The sequence below is a fragment of the Apis cerana genome, linkage group LG7 (genome assembly GCF_029169275.1).
Source record: "Apis cerana isolate GH-2021 linkage group LG7, AcerK_1.0, whole genome shotgun sequence".
Lineage (NCBI taxonomy): Eukaryota > Metazoa > Arthropoda > Insecta > Hymenoptera > Apidae > Apis > Apis cerana.
Genome location: NC_083858.1, coordinates 120,349 through 136,056, shown reverse-complemented (window position 1 = coordinate 136,056; position 15,708 = coordinate 120,349). Strand labels below are relative to the sequence as shown.

At 25.0% G+C, this 15,708-nt stretch overlaps 2 protein-coding genes across 9 annotated transcripts; one reads left to right on the top strand and one right to left on the bottom strand.

Moving 5' to 3' along the window:
* Nucleotides 1-95: 95 nt before the first annotated feature.
* Nucleotides 96-7,333, top strand: LOC108003820 (GILT-like protein 1). Its single transcript, XM_062077451.1, has 5 exons — nucleotides 96-2,460; nucleotides 4,582-4,740; nucleotides 5,499-5,696; nucleotides 6,635-6,790; nucleotides 6,909-7,333. The coding sequence occupies exons 1-5, from the start codon at nucleotides 2,383-2,385 to the stop codon at nucleotides 7,011-7,013; spliced, it is 696 nt and encodes a 231-aa protein (XP_061933435.1). The 5' UTR covers nucleotides 96-2,382; the 3' UTR covers nucleotides 7,014-7,333.
* Nucleotides 7,334-7,579: 246 nt separating this feature from the next.
* LOC108003818 (zinc finger protein GLI3-like) lies at nucleotides 7,580-15,506 on the bottom strand. 8 transcript variants are annotated; one of them, XM_017066335.3, is made up of 7 exons: nucleotides 15,179-15,506; nucleotides 13,453-14,722; nucleotides 12,492-13,376; nucleotides 11,700-12,037; nucleotides 10,854-11,015; nucleotides 9,534-9,948; nucleotides 7,580-7,866 (listed from the first exon to the last, which is right to left on the bottom strand). In XM_017066335.3, the coding sequence occupies exons 2-7, from the start codon at nucleotides 13,538-13,540 to the stop codon at nucleotides 7,757-7,759; spliced, it is 1,998 nt and encodes a 665-aa protein (XP_016921824.2). In that variant the 5' UTR covers nucleotides 13,541-14,722; nucleotides 15,179-15,506; the 3' UTR covers nucleotides 7,580-7,756. The 8 variants fall into 8 exon arrangements, with proteins under 8 accessions (XP_016921824.2, XP_028525493.2, XP_061933423.1 ...); XM_028669692.2 differs by having other exon boundaries at nucleotides 14,484-14,722; XM_062077439.1 differs by lacking the exon at nucleotides 15,179-15,506 and having other exon boundaries at nucleotides 14,484-14,811.
* Nucleotides 15,507-15,708: the final 202 nt, after the last annotated feature.

Sequence of the window (15,708 nt, the reverse complement as noted above, 5' to 3'; positions counted from 1 at the left end):
GTATTATCAAAGGTAAGTATTACAAATGAAAAATTGGCATTCATTTTAAGCTAATAGAAAGCACATAAAAAAAAAAAAATAAAAATAAAAATTAAAAAAAAATTTTTTTTCTGTATAAATCAATTTCCTTAATATTAAAAAAATTAATTTTCTCCTATATGATAATAATAATAATAATAGTTTTGAAAAGGAAAAATTAGCAATAATAAATATAATTTGTTTTATAAATATTTTTTTTATGTATATGTATTTTGTTTTTTTATATATATTTTGTTTTTTTTTTTTTTGTATGTATATTTATATGTATATTTATGTACAATACAATTTTTCGTAGCTAATTTCTTTCCATTAATACTTTAATTTACTGTTTCAATCTAAGTGAGACGCATCGCATCCGTTGATAGGAACGTGTATATTTGATAAAAACTAGCATTCTATTTAAGAAATGATATAATTCTAGATTCAAAGTGGAATGAAAATAAATTCTTCAGAAAGAAATTATCTACAAAAATTAATTCCAAATAAATTATTAAGTAAGTTGATAAATAATAAATTAAATTTTTATAATTTTTTTAATTAGTATAAATTTTACAAAAAATAATGTTAATTTTTTAATAAAAAATATTTATTCAGTTTTAATAATTTTTCAAATATATATTCAGTCAACATTTTCAGAAAAAAATTCATTTTTGTCCATTTATCGATTTCAGATAAAGGTTAATCAAATATATTATATTTGAATATTTCGTCATATTTGACAATTTCTAAAAAAAAATTATACTTTATTAAATTAAAACAAATTATATAAAATTATAATTATAAAAAAATGAGATTGCATCATAAAGATTACGATGATATGTTTTTTGCTCTAAAATATATTATAACATATTAAATTTTTAATTTAAACTTTAAATATTTCTATTAAACTTTGAAAATTTTTAAATTTTTATTAATAAAAATTATTTACTTCTTATTTTTATTTTTTAAAATTATTTTTTTCCTTTTTTTTATTTTTTGAAGTTTATTCAAATGAATTTTGAATAAACTTCAATTAATAAAAGAAGAAAAAAAACAATTTTTTGAATGATTTTTTTATTTTATTGAATATTTAAGAAGTTATTATTACATGACATACAAATTTATAATTCGTCAAACTTGTCTGAAACAAATTTCTCAAGATTTCCATCAAGATTATTTTCGTTAATAAAATGTTTTTAGTTATAAATATTACTTTAACTTTTCATAGTGCCCTCGAGACAAAAGAGATTATTCAGAGGAAAAAACAAAAAAAAATGAGAAATAAGCTATCAATCAAATACAGGTTTTATATAAATATTCTGGTAAAAAATATCGCGATACTTATTTTTGACAGTATGTAATTAATTAATTATTTAACTAATTAAATGATTTTAATATTAATGATTTTATTTTTCTAAAATTAAAATAACTTTTTTAAAGATTAACAAAGATTGATGTTCATAATTATTGTAAAACTTTGTTTTTACAAAAAACTTTTTAATTTTAGATTTAATTTAGTTTTCTAAATTAAACATAAAAGTTTTTTTGAAATAATATAGTGGCTATTGATATTTTAATTATCAAGCAATTATATATAAAATTTGTGAATATTATGAATAATTGTATATTTAAATATAATATATTATTGGTAAGTTATTAAATGATTTAATTTCATAATTATTTTTGTTTAATTTATTATCAAAACAACTTTATTTTATATCAAACTCAAATAAATGCTCAAATAATTATTTATATTAATTAATTCTTTTAAATAGAGTAATAAATATATTATGATATTAAATAAATTTTATATATCTATATTTATTTGAGTAATGAAAAATAAATTTAGATATTATTTTATTATTTTGAAAAGTAACAGTATTTTCTTTCAGAATAGTTTTTATTTTAATTTACTACTGATTGGCATAATACAGAAATTATTTGAAAAACTATTTCAGAAGATATTATTTTAAAATAATCACAAAATTATTAATTCAAATATATGTAATATTAAATATATATATTCTAATATGAATATTATATCAAATATTAAATATTTTTCAAATATTTTACTTCTAATTAATATTCAAATCGGATATTTATGAACGTTAGTACATTCGAAGGATAAAAGATGGATCGAAGTGAGAATGGTGCAAGTATTCCTCGCAAGGGAATGTTTTAAATGCCATCGAACGTATTATTGATTATTCGTCTCGTTTCCCTTCCATGTCTCTCTTGTTCTTGCTCTTTCTAGCAGCCCCCTTCTACATTTTCGAAGTCTCCCACCTCAGCATCGGTCGACATCGCTATAGACAAAGCTAGTTTAAAGGCCGGTGGCCGGTTTGAAAGCGTACCAGAAAGATCATGCGGTGCTCTCTGTTTACTTCGAGCTCCTCCATCGCGGCCATACTCCTCGTCGCGTTCCTCGGTAATAGTGACTCGGTGAGTGAAAATTCTTTTAGTTTCAGTTTTAATAGATTGTCGTCAAGCATATATTCTTTTTAAAGATTAATTTTAAATGTAAAATTTTTGTGTGTCTTTATTTAGAATTTACAATTTTTAGTTGAAATTTTAAATACAAAATTTCTATTTATTGAAATTTTAAATTAAAAGAATTTTTTTCTATTATATTTCTATTATAATTCTAAATAGAAAATTTTCGTATAATGTCACTTGAAATGTGGAATTTTCTTTTATTTTCTTTTGAAATATAGAGATTATATATATATATTTAAAATATACAATTTTTGTTTATTTTTATATTATATAATATGTATATATCATATATATATATCAACTAATTTTTATTATATTCATTTATAACTAATTTTTCATTGGAAAATTAAGCATTGCGAATTAAATTCATTTTAAAAAACATAAATATGATACAATGAAAAAAATGATGTCTGAATAAATAAATTTTTATATTCAATAGTGACAATTTAATCATATTGATTTTTTAAATATTATGAATTATTACAAGAGATTATAATGGACAAAAGTATAGAATGGAGTTTAATAAGTTATTTTTAAATTGCAATTAATTGATTTCTATTTCACATAGATAATTTATTTTTATTGAAATCATTTTTATATTTTTAAATATTTTTTTACTTAATTAATAAATAAAGATAATAAAAGTAATAATATTATTATTAATATTCTGTCGTCTATTCTATCTACAAATTGTACCAAATATATTATTTTAACCCTCAAATGATGAGTTATAATAGCTGGCCAATTTATGATTTATGATTCATGTAGAGTATTACAGATTTGCGTCTTGAAATTTAACCCATCCATTTAATTCATAATATCGATTATGACATAATAATGTATGTGTAAAATATTTTCTATATAATTATTTAATTATTATAATATAAAACTTTATATTATCAATATTTTTTTTACTTATTTAAAATAAAATAACTAATTTTTTTATATTATTTATAAATAAAAATTAATCCTTTCTAATAATAACTGCATAAATTAAATAACAACTTTCTTCTCTATATCGACTCCTTTTTTTTTTTTAAGAATTATTTTCTAATGTTCTATATTTGATTTTTCATAATATATTTTTTAATTTTTCAAGAATTTTTATATTATTTATAAAGATTAGTTATTTAATAAAATGTATAGATATTAATCTAATTTCTTTGGTCTTTTGATATATAAGATAAGAAGAACAATTATTTGCAATTTCATATCATTATTTCAATACTTTTATCTTTTTTGATAATTTTTTTAACAAAATAAAAAAAATTAATATCTCTAATGATTGATTGATAATTTTAATTTAGAATTTTTTATTTTTACACACTAGTGGAATGCTAAAAATATATCCGGTTTTAAAGAAGTTTTATTCTGAGTACCTGAACCTGTTTATTAGATATTCATGATAATGCTGTTTCTTTGTTTTAAGAATCGCAAGAGATTGAAAAATATATTGTATCTTTGTTATCCATTAATTAAATTATAATCTTATTGATTAATTCATCATGTACTAAGTTACGAATTTTAAAATATTTATAAAATTTTTTCAACAAAAATCTAATATTTCTTTTATAAGTTGTAATTATTAAAATATTGCGATGAAATGAAGAAAAAATGTAATATTTATTATTATATTCGTTATATTATATTATATATTATATATTATATATATTATATTCGTTAATATTATATTTATTATATTTATTATATAATAATATTATTATACAATTTTTAATTTTTATTATACAATTTAATAATTTATACATTATAATATTATAATATTATTATTATAATATAATAATTTCATATTAAAAATAAATTATAAATAAATATTATTTAAAAATAAAATATATGAAAATTTTAAATATTAATTTTTAATAATAATATAATATAAAAATACCGAAAATTACATAAAGAAATATAGATTATTGATGAATATAATTTCCATTTCATTAAATATTACTTATATTTTATTATAATTGTAGAAAGAAAATAGTAAACATGATAAATATAATTAGATATTGCACTTTTATAATGCAGTTCATGATTTATTATCTAATTATTTAGGTGGCCGGCAATGCACCAACAAACAGATTAAATGTTGACGTTTATTATGAATCGCTGTGTCCAGATAGCATACGATGGATCAAGCAACAACTATTGCCTCAATACGATATACTAAAGGATTACATCAGCGTTTCTTTCATTCCCTATGGGAAAGCAACAGTGAGTTGTGTTTTTGCATTAAAACTTCCTCTATCTTATTTATTATAATATATCGATTTTGAAAATATTTAATGTAATTAAGAAAATTTCAATTAAAATTTTACAATTTAAATTATTCATTCGATTTATTTTGTTATATATCGATCGTTAATTAATGATTAATCAATAAATTTAATTGTCTAGATTAATAAATATTTTCTTTATTTAATCAATCACGATTTTTGACAATTATTTTTTTAATTATTAAATCGATCAAATTAAAAGTTTTAATTTATTGATACTTAAAATTGTTATATATTATTTGCAATTTTAATTTAATAAATTTAATTTAATTTTGATATTGCTTTTACATTGATTGATTGATATTGATTCAAAAATGCATTTTAAAAAGAAAATCAAAAGTTATTATGTTATTACATAAATACTATTACTTCTTATCACATCGTATATTCATTAGAATTGTGACATAATTAGAAAACGATTAAAAAACGATTAAAAAACCTTACTTAAATTACGATTTTTTAAAAGATAATCATTTTGAATCATTCAAATCATATTATATTAAAATATTAAATTAAAAATTCACAATTTGAAACCTTACTTACATGATTATTTCAGATTAAAAAAAATACGACAATGGTTTCTCTATATCAATAAATTAATAAATGTAAATTTTGAGTTATGTTATTTTTTCAGCAAACTTACAAAATTATAAAAATTAATTTATTATACAATATTATTTAATTCCAAATATATAGTACTGGCAAGATCCTAATTCTCAAAAATGGCACTTCTCGTGTCAACATGGAATAGACGAGTGCAATGGGAATAAGGCTCAGGCATGCGGTATTCATGCGATACAGAACAACGAATCGGCTGATAAAATTCAACAACTTACCGTGAGTTTGATTGGTTGTGCAATGACGTCGCGATTCCCACCATCTTCTGTTCTAGAGGTATATATTTATTTATCATTTTCTTCTTAGCAATATGATCGTCAAGATTTTTCAGTTAATTTCTAATCAGAAGTCAATTTTATGCTTCATATGTACAAAAATGCACATTTACGAAAGGTTCTTATAAAACAAATTTGCACATGCTTCTAATAAAAAAATTCAACAATTGTTAAAATATTGAATGAGATCTGATTGAAAAGTTTCGTATATTTCATAAATACTTAATTTTAAATTAAAAATTATTAAAATAAAAATATTAGAATAAAAAATGAGATAGATATATTTATTAGAGTAAATAGATATAAATATTTATAATTAAAAAATTGTTTTCTTAAGAACTTTAGTTTTTGGTTCATATAATTTTTTTTTATGTCCAGTCTTTAATTATAATCTTTTTTCGTATGAGTACTAAATTATAATATTAGCCAGAGATATTGAAAATATTAAGAGATTTGAAAATTGTAAGTTACTACTATTGCTATATATAATAGCTAGAATATTTTTAGATAACGGAAATTATCAATTTTATAAACAAAAAAACATTTATAGAGTTAATGTTTTGTCTTCATGTCACAATTTTTAAGAAGCGTTGATAGAATAAATAGAAGCATTAGAGAAATAAATTATTCAAGTTTTTCAATATTTTTTTTTTAATATTTTTAATGTCTATAATAATAATTATTATTTTATTACTAAATTTTTATTCTTATTTTTATTTAATAACATTTAAATTTTTTAAAATTATATAGTATTCATATTTATGAAATTTAAAATTTGATATATAATTAAATATTTAAATTAGTCAGCATATATAAAAATTTGATATTTTTGATAAAAAAAATTTCTTTAAAAATCTATTAAAAATTTTATAAAAATTTTATATTTTTAAAATAGATAAAATTTTTTTATAAAAATAAATAATTTGATTAAATTTTTAGTGCGCCGAAAAAGAAGGATTAAACGAACAAACACAAGCGAACATTAACGAATGTATTAACAGCTCTCTATCCAATGAATTATTGGTTGAGTATGGCAAAAAAACGCAAGAGTTGAAACCCGATCTCTCTTTTGTTCCAACGATCACAATCAATGGAGTGAGTACTCAATATTGCAAGCACGTTTCTTTTGTATGCGCGTTCAATTAATGTTGAATCATTCTTTAATCATTCTTAAATTCATGATTATGTTTAATAATTCCTTCATCTATTCCAGGTGAATTCAAGAGAGATACAAAGCGCTGCACAAAATAATTTCTTTAAATTAATTTGCGACTCTTTGGATGGAACGAAACCGTCTCAATGCAGTGCTTGCAAATAATCATTACTTAATCCTTTTGCTACTAAAAGATCTTTGTAGTGAGTGGATCACCTTTTTATACAAACTGCAATATGTCTATAATCCACGAGAAGGATTATATATAGTAAGTTAATGACAAATTCAATATGGAAAAGAGAATTCTAATTCTTACTCGTGAAAATAAACTTCTTGATTTTTTGCAATGATATTGTATTTTGTATAAGCTACGTATTTTGTTAAACATTTATGCAATGATTATGACATGTGAGAAAATTATTAATAAAATTGATTTATGTGGAAAGTTATGTATTGGAAAAATATATATCTATTATATTAAGAAATTGTAACTGAATAATTATCCAGAAAAAGTACCACTATATATGATTTAATATATGAGAAATACAAAAAAAAAAAAAATAAACTATTCATTTTTTATAAGCATAACAAATTTTCCTATTCTAACATGAAAAGTTATGTTAATTTTATTACTATTAATTTTCACATTAGAATTCAGAAGATAAGAAAATATAAGAAATTAGATTTCTTTTTAATCCACACGAAATCACAAAGGAATATGAAAACTGACATAATCAAAATCATGTATTTAATCATAATATATACAATCGTCTATGTACAAAAATATATTTATCAAGTAATCTAATTAGCGTATAAAAATCGAGTACAAAAAAAAATGAAAAAAGTCTTTGGAAATATTGGCATTCACTATGAAAACATCTCGAATCTCTTTCTTCTAAACATTTTTCTCAGCCATCAATGAAAACCGCATCATCCAGACTACTTAATTCGAAAAACTGCTGTTCAATATCTGAACCAAGCTCTTGAAAGTCAGGAACTTCATCCTCGATTTGATATCCTGTAAAAGAAAAAAATAAATATCAATGATTACTAGTGCGCTAATAGTTTTTACTATTAAAAACTAAATCAAAAATTTAAAAAACGTGATTTCTAAATTAATTAAATTCGTTGTAAATTGAAAATAAATTTTGAACAATTTAGAAATGAAAAGATCTTTGAAATAATCATATACAGAATGAGATTAAATATAATATATTATAAATTATCCGATTAGAAATTTGAATACTCGCATAAAAAAAAAGATTATTTTAAATCAAGATATAAATTATGAAAATTCTGAAAAAGTTATCTTATGAGTTCCTGTATGCAAATATATATACTTAGTAAAGAGATGAAATAGAGAAGATAATGAAGATAAAAAGAGATAGCTAATTGCTTGTGCCTGATTCGTTCATTATCACGTATAATTTCTGATGCAAGAATTTTCGACAACAAATATTTTCATATATATTGAATCTATTAAGAATATTTTTTTTTTATTTATCTATATAATACTTATAAAGAATGCTTAAAAGCATTTATTAGATTATTTGAAAGTATTAAAAAGTATTAGTTCTTTCTTTCAAAGAAAAGAGGTAAGTAGATTATCTCTTTCTTTCCATTATTTCTTAGAGACAATTAGAGAATATTAGAATTATAATAATATTATAAAATATTCAGATACTCGGTATTTTTTAATCAAATTTGAACATATTTTTAATCTGATTCGATCTCATCTTTAATGAATAATACGACCAAATTCGACGAAATGAAACTTACATATTTCCATTAACTTGGATTCGCAAATACAAAATATTGAAATTGATCTTATCTCTCTAATTATATTATTTGATAGAAATCGCAGCTTCGAGAGGGTTGGAATTTAAAAGGGTACGCGTGTGTCGCACGTGGCAGCCGCATCGTCTGTTTTGGCGCGTGCGTACGTGCGTGTGCTCCAGGCCAAAAAACTCGGGAATATTATTTTAAGACTCGGTGTGGGGTAAACGCGTAAAGCGTTTGAACCTCCTCTGAGATTAAGCATGGTGGAGCGAAACGCGTACTGTCATCGGCATCGTTACCATTCACCGTGACAGAAAAAGATAGCACGCGCGGTACCAGTACAATAAAGATTCGTACGGGTCGGCGAACAACGATAGGCCGACTTTTTTGTCGAAATGTTTGCCTCGTGCTGGCTTTACTGCGCGTTCTTCGAATTTTTATCGATGCGCTTTGGATACAATTGAAATTTCCTGTATGAAACATTTTCTTTATTCATTTAATCATCTTTCGATCATAAAATGTACAAGGGATGATGTTAAAATGATTCAAATTTTCTGATAAGTATGATAAGTTTCTTCATTTCATTTCCAGAATTTATTTATATAAATTCCCGTGTATGTATATATTACGCAAGATAATATGTTTCATTTATGATCTCAAACATATTTTATTCTTTTTATTTTTTACTATTTCATATAATTGATTATTTTTTATATTTTTTTTTTTGTATAGTAAATAAGATATGTATTTTTCTTATATAATATAAGTATTAATACGAGTATTAATACAAGTATTGATTTAAATTTTATTAAAATTTCATATATTTATTAATTTTTTCATTTTTCTTTTAATGAAGAATATGTATGAACGATCTAAGTCTTCGTTAATTATAGATCTTTTCCTTACCTGTACCATCCACGTGCGATACACTGACGTCGTCGATGAGAAAGCGTTTCACAGAATCGATAGGGACATATTCTTGATTGCTGTCAAGGTTCATGGAAATCCTATCGACCTGACACAGATTCGTCTGGAATAGATCTACGTCCTCGTCCGCATAAGACTCCGAAGTCTTATACGTTCGATAATTCGATTCTCCTGTATAGCCGATCTGTTGCTGTTGCTGCTTCGAACTCGTAGAAATTGAATCATGCCGTAAGTTACTATTACTAATTATATTACCAGAACTTTTGCTATCTGGCGTTAATGAAGGATTAGACAATGAAATCGGTGGCTCTGAGTGATTCTTCACATGTTTTCTCAAACTGGACGGATCTGTATACCTTTTTCCACATCCGGTTACTTGACACGCATATGGTTTCTGAAAATTCAAACAAGTATTTATAAGTACGTGTTATAAACATTGATTGTTCTTTGCTTAAAGTAATGAGGATATTTTCTTTTTAAATTATGAAAATTTTCAAATGAGATTTTGAATATTTATTAACAAGCAGATTGTTGTTTATATCATTGTTGTATTATATAACAGCAAAATTTTACATTTCAAAATGATGAGCTTTTTAAGCGATTTCAACATATGTTCACTGATCTTTCACGCTTACGCAAAATTTCAACATTACGATAAGCAGTTTTCTTTAAATTACTTTTTTTTATGATCTAATAATATTCCACGATATATTTTATGTAATATCAATTATAAAGAAATATATTTAAATTTCAATAAATATTTAAATTATACAAAAATCATAGTAATCAGTCTTGATTTTAAGAAATGAACTAACAATATACAAAATAATTTTCATCATACAAATATCAAAGAATTATTATTCTTGGTAAATAATTAAATAATTAATTGTAATTTAGAAACGCAATATTCCTCTACCTATTAATAACAAGCATAAATGAAGATAAATTTCATTTTGTATGTTTCATGGTAAAATATTTCTCAATTGTGACTCTTATGTGACAAAGAAATATTAAATCAAAAATTACTGTCAATATTTATTGTAAAACATTAATATCAAACATATGCAAACAATTCAAATCAAAATATGTGATAAATATGTTTCGAAATTATGTATATTGCTGATTCAATAAAACATATTAAATAAATACATCATATTAATCTCATTGAATCAATATTATTTATTTAAATTTATATTATTATCTAAATTTTATTAATATAATTTTCTCTTAGTATTCGATATCAAAGATGAAATAGATTTATTAATTCATATATTTACAATTAGATAAAATAAAACTCACTGTGTCATAATGAGTTCTCTGATGTTTCGCACGATCACTACTATTACTAAATGCTTTGGAACAACCACGATGCTGACAAGCATATGGTCTTTCTCCCGTGTGAGATCTTTGGTGAATTTTTAGATTTTCTAATCGTGAAAATGCCTTCTTGCACCCAGTGAACTATAAAAATTAAAAAATTAATAATTTTTGGTAATTTTAATCAACTATTAATTTTATTTAATGGTTAATATAATTCTATAAGTTTAGTTCGACTAAATTTGATTTAAGACTATTTAAATAATGCAATAATTTCTTAAATAATGCAATTATTTAAGAAATTAAACGTGAATTATAAAAAAAGACGTTTATTTTAATTAATTATTTTTTTATTATCTAGTAAGCTTATTCAAGAAACTTATTTAAGAATTTTAAATACAGATGAGGAGATTAATGGAGATTAAATATTTTAAAATACTTTGTTGATTGTTAAATAGAATATTGCTAAAAAATATAAACATGAAACATAAAAATTATTGTTAATTATTGATAAAATTTATGAATAAAAATATTTCAAAATATATATTCCTTTGCATAATAATTTACTAATTATAATAATAACTTTACAATAATAACTTTAATATAGTTTATCAATTTTATAATTTTATATTAAATAAAACAATCAGACTTGCAATTTAAAAAATTTATTTGTGAAACTTCTTATATAAAAATCTTTTTTTCTTCTAATTAAATTGAATCAAATCTATCTTTAAAATTTATTATAATAAAAGCATTAAATCTTGTACTTCATAGGAAACATATTTCAAAAGTTTTAAAATAAACTAATAAACTAATAAACTTACATACCGGACATTTATTCGGTTTTTCTCCACTATGAACCCTCATATGGATCAACAGCTTGTATCTCGCATTAAAAGGTCGAGCACGAGGACATCCTTGCCACAAACAAGCAAATTCATCCTGTCCACTTCCCGAACCCGCGTAAGTTTCCCCTTCTTTATCTTTATCCTTGTCCCTATCCCTTTGGACTCGTCTCCCGTGTCCATGAGAATTCGATGACGAAGATTCTACGTGCCTTCTCTCAATATGACGAACTAGTCCTTCTTGTTCGGCAAAGGCGCAACCGCAATCTATCCATCGGCACTGATACGTCGACGTCAAATTTTCGTCGGTTGTTGAACTATCTGAAAACGAAACAATATGTCATCAGTGTGTAAACAAGCTGTAAATCTCGAGACTCGTTAAGGAAAACTACTTGAAACTACTTGCTATACTTGAGGATGGTAGTCAAGAGGCATTTCTCGACTAGTCTATGTTTATTTGTGGTATTCTTAAAACAAATTCTTTCGGTTACTTCCCGAGTACACCAGGTGTGAGAAAAATAATTTTTTAGATGGTGTATTAGATCATTTCATAAATAATATAATTTTTTTGATAGCTGAATTTAAAACAATGATTAATGCAAAAGAAGTTTTATGAAAGAGGAATAGAAAGTTGATAGAGATTAAAAATAATTATAGAAAATGAATATTCAATATTTTCATAATTATATAAAAAACTTGAATACGATTTATTATTAATTCATAATTAATATAAGTACACTAATGAACAATATATTAATTGAAAAATCAAACTCACCGAAAGATTTGTTTCGTTTTTCTATATCTTGCGCGGTCTTGGACACTGGCACTCTCCTGTCAGTCAATAATAAACCTTCGTTTCTAGGCAAAACAATTTGATTTCCAAATCCATCATTCAATCCAGTATCATTAACAAAATTCATCGTGGAAACCGAGGCCTGTTGTCCAGAGACTAAATGTCCAACCGCGTAACAAGATCCATTCAAGTTAGAAAATGGATCTTGAAGTTCTTCTAAATACGTAGATGAGGGTGAAGAAGGAGACTCTACATTGGTACACAAGAGTGATGTAGGATCACCCCTAATTAAACTAAGATCAAATTCATCTGTAATTGCTTGCATGGATCCACTGAGTCCTTGATCCTCAGTTTGATTGTGAAGAATAAGCGGCAAAGATACTGATACGTCATCCTGATACTCCTGATAATCTTGATAACCTTGATATTCTGGATAAACGGTATTGCAGAAGGTTCTTGAGAAAGAAAATGCAGAACCAACCGAGGGCAGTCTTTGTCCATTGGAACAGTCAGATATTTCATTATGAATGGCGTTATTCCACGTTGGTGTAGTGGCTTCGTTACTGGTACTTTCTGGTGACCTGTCTATAGATGAATATGGCTGACAGGGATATTGGAAAACGGTAGTGAGCTGGTCCCAGTCTGTACATTCTTTAGGACTGGAATTATTAGGTAGAATAGGAGATGAAATGTTGTCTGCGTGAGAAGTGATCCAACAGGGTTGTTGATTACTTGTGTTTACGGAAGTGATAGGTGCTAAGTGTAAAGTGTTGAAGTCTTCTTGTTTGATACTTTTGGAAATTGTTCGTTGCACGTCCTCTTCGCTTCTACTCACGTGATAGTCTTCAAGATGCATCTTGGTGCAATCTGTAAGTTCGTGAATGATATTAATGTAGTAAGAAAATGATTTTTAACGATAGAGAAATTATTTAAGTAAATTTACAAAATTGTGTACGGTAAGTTGGCGAGAAGATTGAATGGAAAATTACGGAGACGTCAAAAACATGATTCGAGATGTTGCAATTCGTCATGCATGATATGAAGCGATAATAGCTCGAATAATCGGGAACAGCACGTGAGTAAAATAGTATTGAAAGAATTTATGGAATTCCAGAATCCTATGCTATATTATTGAATTTATGAATGAAATGTGTTTACAGATTAATAAAATATATTTTCAATTCATGAAACTTATAATCGATTTTTTATTATTTTCAACTTTTTTATTAGAATTAATTTCAATTATTCAACTTCGAGATTTCATTATAATCACAATTAATTAACAATGCTTGTCACAATATTTATTTTTCGTTTTATATTCTGTTTGTAATATTTTTACTTATTATTAATTCTTTTACTTAATTGATCATCAATATCGACAAAATTCATCAATATAAATTCACCAACTGACTGATAAAATCACCATATTGCAGCAACATCAACATCCACCTAATTGATCCTTCACTGTCCACTTACAAAATTCAACTTTTAAGCTGGCCAAATAAACTCCACAAGCACTGAGTCGCAGAAAATCTCTTCTCTTCGACAGATTCTCAATAACTCTTTCAATATGATAAGCTTATCACTTATCAAGGTTCACGCGTCACGTGTACTTGCGCGATCAAGATCGCGCGAGGAAAAACGAAGTGGATGCAGGGTGGCCGAATAAATGGTTAGACACGTTGCTCAGAACTGACCCTGGATATACCTCGACTGCATACATTCGTTCCCGCGTCTTCTCGACGACTATCAACTAAGACAAGACATCGTAATGTTCTTCCAGCAAACGATACAGAAAATCCCCTCTACCCCTGTTTGAACAGCAAGGGAAGAAGCTTTCGAGAAGGGTACGCGCCGCCCACTCGCGTGGCTGTGCTTCGTTCCTCTCGAGATACACGGAACAGAAAAGAAGAGGTGAAGGAGAAGAAGGAGGAGAAGATCCTCCGACACTTGTGTGCATTTCTGTGCACTTGCCTCAGCCTCATCGGTTTCAGGGTGGCGCGAAACATCTGCATGTGCGTCTGTCGTCTCTCTTTTTCTTGGCTGCCCGTTCGAATTCATCTTCTATGGGAGTTTTTTTTACCCATTCCTAGATTCTTGGAACGATTATGTCCGATGAATTGTCTTCAGGGCTGATGAACTGCTTCAATATTATGTCATTTGTTGTTTAACGTACTTGCCTTTTGATCGATAGGATTTGATCCATTTGATCTCTAAAAAAGATCGAATGGTATTGGTTTGTGAAAGAAAAAAGATCGAATAAATTTACGGATAGTGATTTGGAAGATTTCGAATGAATTAAGGTACGATGCATGATGTATATTTATGCCAATGTTGATGATAAAATTTGATGGATTGATTGTTTTGAAAATTTGAAAATAAAAAAGTAAAATTGCGATTTTACTTTTAATGAAAGAAATTCAATCAAATTCAGAGAAAATTGATAAGATTCATAATTTTCATCTTCATTTGCAAAATTATTAACGACTTTGTAAAAAGTAATTTAAATAATAAATAAATAAATTTAAAACATTCTAATAATTCCAATTTAAAATGAGTTAATCAATTTATAAATACACAAATTTTGATTTTTCATGATCGAATATCTTTCAAAATAATTATAATTTTAAAATTTATTTCTAATCGATTATTAATTAGTATTCATTTACCATTGACTGATTCTATTGCATGTCGCGTGTCTCTATGAAAATCTGTTAAAAAATATTCCAAATCGAGTACAAGAGAACTCAGGCAAGAGACAGAAACAGGGAAAATAGCAGAGAAGGGGGTGCTTAGGTCGATCTTTCGTCGCTCGAACCCCGAGAATCGGGTGTAAGGCAAAAAACGTAAAACCAGCTGCCGCACACGCGTCACTTATTAACAACAGCTTTGCGCGCACATATGAGGATAAGTCGTTCACTCCTTCCTTCTATTACAATCTACTATTATTTTACCGATTTCTTTGTTTCCCTCTTCCTTAATTGCATCATAAACTTTCACGTAAATATGCTTGATTGAGAATATAATTCATGTTTTGAATATACTAGAATATTTTAAAATTCTTGGTATAAATGTGATATTCTTGCTTTAAGGATGCTGGATATGTGAGGCTTGAAGATTATATGTTTTCTGAAATCATTTAGGTAATTTTAAATTGTTATTATATTGGAAGAAGAATTTGAAAAATATTATTAAATTA